This window comes from Kryptolebias marmoratus, linkage group LG8, assembly GCF_001649575.2.
Source record: "Kryptolebias marmoratus isolate JLee-2015 linkage group LG8, ASM164957v2, whole genome shotgun sequence".
In the NCBI taxonomy this organism is placed as follows: domain Eukaryota; kingdom Metazoa; phylum Chordata; class Actinopteri; order Cyprinodontiformes; family Rivulidae; genus Kryptolebias; species Kryptolebias marmoratus.
Window position 1 is genome coordinate 29,461,338 of NC_051437.1, and position 7,339 is coordinate 29,468,676.

The 7,339-nt window shown below is 47.9% G+C and overlaps 2 protein-coding genes across 3 annotated transcripts in view; one reads left to right on the plus strand and one right to left on the minus strand.

The window, feature by feature from the left end:
- zgc:86609 (TMCO1/EMC3 family protein) overlaps nucleotides 1-2,638 on the plus strand; it is a 5,789-nt gene extending 3,151 nt beyond the window's left edge. Inside the window, exons 3-9 of one of the 2 annotated variants that reach the window (XM_017441746.2) lie at nucleotides 305-362; nucleotides 464-557; nucleotides 667-771; nucleotides 1,418-1,499; nucleotides 1,874-1,953; nucleotides 2,109-2,191; nucleotides 2,271-2,638. In XM_017441746.2, coding sequence (XP_017297235.1) covers nucleotides 305-362; nucleotides 464-557; nucleotides 667-771; nucleotides 1,418-1,499; nucleotides 1,874-1,953; nucleotides 2,109-2,191; nucleotides 2,271-2,387 — 619 coding nt within the window. In that variant the 3' untranslated portion in view covers nucleotides 2,388-2,638. The remainder of the gene's footprint in view (nucleotides 1-304; nucleotides 363-463; nucleotides 558-666; nucleotides 772-1,417; nucleotides 1,500-1,873; nucleotides 1,954-2,108; nucleotides 2,192-2,270) is intronic. The other variant, XM_025003011.2, reaches the window with a different exon arrangement.
- A 141-nt stretch (nucleotides 2,639-2,779) lies between these two features.
- LOC108251434 (ubiquitin carboxyl-terminal hydrolase 11) lies at nucleotides 2,780-7,338 on the minus strand (the record flags this gene model as incomplete). Its single annotated transcript, XM_037976900.1, has 10 exons — nucleotides 2,780-3,602; nucleotides 4,046-4,134; nucleotides 4,215-4,546; nucleotides 4,667-4,779; nucleotides 4,930-5,000; nucleotides 5,432-5,902; nucleotides 6,110-6,472; nucleotides 6,794-6,897; nucleotides 6,966-7,160; nucleotides 7,259-7,338. Coding segments are annotated over 10 exons (1,989 nt in total), but the record flags the coding sequence as incomplete, so codon positions are not given.
- Nucleotide 7,339: the final 1 nt, after the last annotated feature.

Here is a 7,339-nt window from a genome sequence, read left to right on the forward strand (position 1 = left end):
GACAGGTGAGCCCACCTGGAGCAGGTCTCCGACAGGTGAGCCCACCTGGAGCAGGTCTCCGACAGGTGAGCCCACCTGGAGCAGGTCTGAGGCAGAAGGAGACTTGAATAAAATTGTTGTTTGTGATGTTTGTTGGTTTTTGTCTCCACCTGACACCAGCAGGATATTTTTGTCATTTATTTATTTTTGTTTTGATCTTTTCCACACGTTCTCACGCGTTCTTTGAGAATAAAAAGGTGAACGTCTTCAGATCAAATCTGTTTCCTGACTTTGTTCTGATGCTTCTGTTGGGTTTTGTCTTCAGTCAGGTTCTCCTGCGCAGCCGCGTCCTCAGGGAGAACGGGAAGTACATCCCCCGACAGGTAAACAGGGTCTTTTATTTTGAAAAGTGGGTTTTTCTGATGACTTCAGGTTGTTTTTTTGCTTCTCTGATGAGTAATGTTTGTTCTATTTCCTGTTGCAGTCGTTCAACATGAGGAAACATTATTTCAACAACGCAGAAACCGGATTCTTTAAGAAAGTCAAGAGGAAGGTGGTCCCCAAGAACCCCATGACAGGTGAGACTTGGATCCAGTCACAGGAACACTTCAAAATAAAAGCGCCACACAGAAAGACTTGTCCGACTGAGTCCTGGGTTCCCTTTGAGCTTCTTCCTGTCTGTTTCAGACCCCAGCATGCTGACGGACATGATGAAGGGGAACCTGATCAACGTTCTGCCCATGATTCTGATTGGTGGATGGATCAACTGGGCCTTCTCCGGATTCGTTATAAGTCAGTTTCTCACAGCGGCACAAACGGCTAAAATCCGGTTTTATTTCATTGATTCAGCTACAGAAACGGGAATAAATGGACCTTTTCTCACAGAACCTGGAAGCGGGTCGGCTCCCCTCCGCTGCAGAACCGATTAGCAGCAACGCATTTTTTAATCTCAGGACATCTCTGAGCTCAGATTGGTGTCCACACCATTTTCTAACCTTAACACCAACATTAGTTTGGTTTAATTTCTGAGCGCTAACAGCAGCCGAAGCTAGTTGTTGTTTCAGGAATATTAAGATGTTTCAGCCGGAAGAACCGAATAATCTGAGGTCAGGAAACGGATCTGAGTGAGGAGAAATCTGCCTTTTATGGCTTACCTCTGACTTTTTTAGGTTATACTGAAATACATTGGATTTATTTGATTTTTAACTATTAAAATATTATATATTTCCCATCCTTACAGATACCTTTATAACCTGCGGATCACATAGTTGTGATCCATTTAGGACGCGACAGAGTAAAACTTTAACTTTAAGCCTGGATCCGGAGTTCAGGAGCTGAAGCTGTTTGTGCAGAAGTTCTGGTTTTAATGTTTTCTGTTGATGGAAACATGACAATCAAACCTGGTACCATAACGTTTTTTAAATTCCTGTTTTTCCAGCGAAGGTTCCGTTTCCTCTGACGCTGAGATTCAAGCCGATGCTGCAGAGAGGAATCGACCTGCTGACCCTCGACGCTTCCTGGTAAAAAAACTAAACATCAATAAATGTGAGCTCAGAGGTTTGGTGCCAGAACTGTTTGGATTTGCTTTTCAAAACCTCGATGGAGGTTCTATTTTTCCAACAGGAACCTGTAGAACTGGAACCATTGTGTTCTGATTGGAAGGATCAGGAGATCTTAGTTATAACTTGTGCAAAATTTAGGATTTAAAGTCTTTAAAACACCTAAAGGGCAAACAGGAAGAGGTTTTAACCTGGAATTTCAAAATAAGAGCATGGCAGAGCTCTTAGATGTTAAGTGTTTGAAGTCTGTTCTGCAGCTTCAGGCGTTTCCTGTCAGAAACAGAACTCAGAACTTGTGTTTGTTCGTTTACTGACCCAGTGTTTACCGTGTGCAGGGTGAGTTCTGCTTCCTGGTACTTCCTGAACGTGTTCGGACTCAGGAGCATGTACGGCCTGATCCTGGGTCAGGACAACGGTGAGTCGGACCCGTTTAATAAAAACTGAGACCCCATAAATCAGGTTTAAGGTTAGTTCTCAGGAACCGAACCGTCGGATCCGATCAGCTGAGACTGAAAGAACTCTGAATGGTTCTGACGGTCCTGTCCCTTTGTGTTCTGTGTTCCACTGCAGCTGCAGACCAGTCCCGGGTCATGCAGGACCAGATGACAGGCGCTGCCATGGCGATGCCCCCTGACCCCAACAAGGCCTTTAAGGTCAGACAGAAGAACCGGTTCTGTCAGTAAAATATATGTTCTGAAATTCTGTTTGTTTATTTTTGTTTGTTTGTTTCAGAGCGAGTGGGAGGCGCTGGAGGTCGTTAACCACAAGTGGGCTCTGGAGAACGTGGAGGAGAACCTGATGTCCGGAGACCTGAACTTTGGATCCTCCTTCAGTTCTGCTGCGTCGTAGAACAACGAGGAGTTCTGGGTTGGTTCTGAAAAACAGCTCCCTCAGGAAACAGAAGAAAATCCAAAGATGTGACAACAGTTCAGTTTGGAATATTTATTTTCTTTATCAGCAAACGATTCTGCTCAGCAGCTGGTAGGACTCCGGTTCTGATCCGGTTCTGATTCCCTCCAGGGGTCCAGACTTCCTGTAATCCTTTGTTCTGGGAAGTTTTCTCTCATTTAAGCCATAAAGAAAAGAATTTTGGACCAGAACTTTTGCCCAGTACCAGTTCTTTGGTGACAGATTCGGTTCTGAAGGTCCGGGATGAAAATGAAACCTGGGACGTTTCTCCTGATGATCCAGAACCGAAGGTTAGCCGGGGAACCTGCAGGTGACGAGGCGTTCAGACGTGATGATAATAATCCTTTAATTTATATCAAAAGATTCAAAGTACAATAAAATAATTTCATCTGATATTTGACAGGAAGACCAAAGAAAGACCTCAGTGGCTCCGCCCCCTGGTGAGAATATTAATCTTACATTAATTACAATAAAAAAATACTGTACACTTGTTCTGAACACAAACCCAAAAGCTTCCACTTCGTCTATAAATACGAAAATAATCCTGTCACCATTCGATCGGAAAAATGATTCATTGCAAATAAATAGCAGAAAAGACCAAAATATACAAATAAAATCTTTTAAATCCCTGACAGCTTTGTTCATTAAAATAATCACCTGCGTTACAGTCTCTTTTCTTAAACAAGCTAAAAATACAAATAAAAACCAGATTATTTTCTTTAAAGTCAGCAGAAAAAAGAATATTTAGCTCCATAAAGAATGAAAAACAAACAAACATCAGTTCAATCACACCGACCAATCAGAGCGCCAGCTGCTGCCTGGTGGGCGGAGCTTCCTTTAAAAACCTGTTTACTATTTATAAAAAAAAAGTAAATTGTTTGGGTTTAGTTCAGATTAAACGTAAACTTTGGAATGTGAGCAGTTTAATGAAAGCGAACTACCTGAGTGTCGAGAGAAAATTAAAACATGAATTTAACAGTTTATTCAGTCCGTTTCCATGGTGATGTACGAGGCCCCCTGCCCCACCTCCTCCTCCTTGCAGGTAGTGATGTTGTTGGCGAAGTGCGAGGAGGCGGAGCTTGCGTTGGGGGCGGATAGAGTGGGCTTTCTGATCTTGTCCTGTCGGTGGTAAAACAGGACGTAGGCGGCGTTTGTCTGAAAGAAACAACGAAAAAATGAACTTTTATACCAGGAAAGAAACTTTGTCGCGACACGCCAGCCTTTCAGACAAACATTTAGTTTACAAGTTAAAGATAAAATAAACAAAAATAAATCTAACAACCAACTGATTTATTTTAACATCAAGTTAAAGGAGTTTAGCTTCATTCAAGACAAACTAAATATAAAGACTTGTTTTTATCTTTTCTTGAAAGCAAAATATCTCCTGATCCACTGGATGCAATTCAAGATGGCTGCTAGAGCTAAACTCTGGTGTGGTAGTAGCTGAGAGTCATTAAAACAGGTTTATGTCCCTCCTGAAAGGTGGGCGTGGCTCCGGTTTAAAATGTTTATGAATCCTGTCTGCAGTATTTTAGAAGAACCAATCAGAGGTTTAAAGTAGGGGGACTCAGGAGGTTACAGGTGTGTGTGTCACTGACCACGATCTGCTCCTCGGAGGCGAACGTCACCTTGCTGTCATCGAAGTAATACCACTGACCGTTGTCCTTGTTCTGAGCGTAGCTGGTGTCTGCAGAAACAAACACATCAGCGAGGGGGCAAAGGTCACGAGTCACGCTAACGACATGCAGAGAAGGAGGCGGGGCTTACAGTGTCCGTCTCTCAGCCCTCCGTAGTGATTGGACACGGCGATGAGGTCGTAGCGACTCGGCGGCTCCTCGGAGGACAGATTCTTCCTCAGGAGGAACGAGGAGAAGTCCAGATCTCTGAAACACAAACAGCTGTCAGAGCGGTGTGTGTGTGAGAGAGCGTGTGAGTGAGCGAGCGTGTACCTGAGGGGGAAGTCCACGATGGTGTCGAGTTTCTCTCTGGTGAACTTGGTGTAGGAGAACCTCTTCAGGTGGATGATGAGAACCTCCGGCAGAGACCAGAGATCCAACTTCTTAGTGGCCAACTGGTGCTTCTTACACACCGGACAATACCTGAACACACACACACACACACATAAAGATAAAGCTGGGAAATTCTTTTTGTTTTCAGCAGTGAGTCACAGAAACACCTGATGAAGACGACAGATAATCAGAACATCAGAGTTTTGTTACCAAGGATTCTCCTCCTCCAGCGTTTCCCTGGTGGTGAAGAGCTCGATGCACTCCTGCAGCTGAACTGTGGTCTGCTGCTGAGGAACCTCCATGCTGGCGTGTTTCACGTACCGCTGCAGAAAACAGAAAAACGATTTCAGCAACAAACGCCACCTGAAATCGTTTCTACTTCCTGTTCAAACGGGAACTTCACATCCAGACGTTCTGCAGCGCCTGACACGTGTTGCGGCTCGTGATGGAAACAGTTGGATGTTGGGACTGACCTCAGCCTCGTTCTCGTTGTAGAATCTCTTCTTCATGTCGGGGTCCCAGTCGATGGCCACGTAGGGCTGAGCTGCAGCCGCAGGTCAGAAAACAGAAACGTTACAGTCGGTTCATTAAGATCATCGATATTTCTACAAAATCACACAACTGTTTTAGTCTGTGTCTAATGTCTGCTAAATAAACTGTTTTTATGCTCTCAAAATGAATCTTTAGATGTTTGTGCAGCAGATTTTTAGGTTTTATCCCCAACTTGACCACTAGATGTCAGTAAAGTTCTGGATTTAATTCAGGTGTCTTGAAGTTTTTTTTATAAATGTTTACCAAGTCCCACTGAAATAAAAAAGCTTCAGAAATGCAGCGAGACAGTAAATATCAGGAGGCAGAGCTCAGGATCTGCTCCTCTGATGTGGTCTGAGAGCAGATCTGAATACTGGATCCACACCTGAACTCAGCTGTCCTCATGTGAACCTGAAGCTGCTGTGTGTGTGTGTTTGGACTCACAGCTGAAGGACACGGCGCTCCCTCCCTCTCCCGTCCCCCTCTCCGTCGTCCCGTTGGAGTTGACGGCCTGGATGGTGAAGAGGCTCTTCCTCTTCCGACGACACGCCCTCCTCTTTGCTGGCAGCTCATTGGGTGGCGGGCTCAGAGAACGCGCCTCCTCCTGCTTGTCTTCCTCGTTTCCTTCTTCTGTGGCGCCACCGGGCTGCTGCGGTGGTTCTGAGCTTCTGTCAGCGCCAGCGTCCCCGCAGGCGTTCATGTTGTCAGAACTGCTGCTGGCGGCGGCAGTGTTAGCGGTGGCCGCAGTGTTGGAAATGGCGGCAGCAGCAGTCCCGACACCGGCAGCACTGTTAGTGGTAGGCGCAGCAGTGTCAGAGGTGGAGGCGGCGGCAGCAGCTGTTGTGGCACCATCAGCAGTGGCGATGGCGCCGGCAGTGTTAGCGGTGACCGCAGCACTGTCGGAGGCGGTGGCGGTGGTAACAGCAGCGGTGGCACCATCAGCAGTGCCGATGGCGCCGGCAGTGTTAGCAGTGACCGCAGCACTGTCGGAGGCGGTGGCGGCAGCAGCTGGGGTGGCAGCAGTGTTAGCGTTGACCGCAGCACTGTCGGAGGCGGTGGCGGCAGCAGCTGGGGTGGCAGCAGTGTTAGCGGTGACCGCAGCACTGTCGGAGGCGGTGGCGGCAGCAGCTGGGGTGGCAGCAGTGTTAGCGGTGACCGCAGCACTGTCGGAGGCGGTGGCGGCAGCAGCTGGGGTGGCGCCGGCAGCAGTGCTGATGGTGGCAGCAGTGTTAGTGGTGACCGCAGCACTGTCGGAGGCGGTGGCGGCAGCGGCAGTGTCAATGCCGCAGGCGGGTTTGGTCTGGTTCAGGGAGCCGTTGCTAATCGTCACGTCGCCTTGGTCCAGGGGGCTCGGAGTGTGGTTGGCGTCGGGCTCTGACTTAGGCTCCGCCTCTGCCATGGCATCTGTTCGGCTGTTTGGAGAAGTGTCACTGCAGCAGGGTTCTGGTGGGGAGGGTCCGGCCGTCTCCCTGTCATCCTGCTCATCTGACAAACAGAAACAGAGACGAGCCGCTGAGTGACTGTAAATCCTGCAGCTAACGACTTCTGTCTGTTGATCTGAGGATGAAATGAGTTTGATTTGTTTTAGATCACACGTGTCAAACTCTGTTCCTCGGGGCCGCTCTCCTGCATGTCCTGAACCTGATGATTCGGTTTGAATCAGGTGTGTTGGAGCAGAAACACCTAAAACCTCCAGGGCAGCGGCGCCTCGAGGCCGGAGTCTGACACTCCTGCTTTAGATCATCAGAGGAAAGTGATCAGAAAACAAACTTCGCCCAATTCAGACATGAAGAGTCAACATGATACCATCACTGATGCCGTTAGTTTGAGTCTTATACAGCTCCTCTTCATCGTCATCCTCCTCCTCTTCCTCCAGCTCTTCAGAGGGGTCAGGAGGTCGCACATAGCGCCTGCACAGCAACAGGAGAAGATTAAACCTTGTATGATGTTATAACGTATAACTCTGTCCTGTACTCACGCCAGCCTCTGCAGGAACAGCCTGTAGAGCTCCTCCCCGCTGCAGCTGCTGCGTGACACGTTGAGCAGCAGCGGGTGTCCGAACAGCGTGGTTCCGTACGAGCTGCTGCCCGACCCGTAGTCCCGGTACTGAGAGTGCTCCCGCAGGTAGAGCGCCAGCAGCACCGAGTCCTCGTCCTGAACGCTCAGCTCGTACCTGAACACAACAGCAGCTTCAGACTCAACTCATCACGTGACCGACCGGCGGCTTCTGTGGGTTTATTTAAACGAAAACACGTTTGAGTCTTTTCTTACACAAAGATGTCGTCTCGGTCCAGAATGCAGCTCAGAGATTCATCAGGGTTGTAGATTTTATAGAACCGATGATTGAAGACG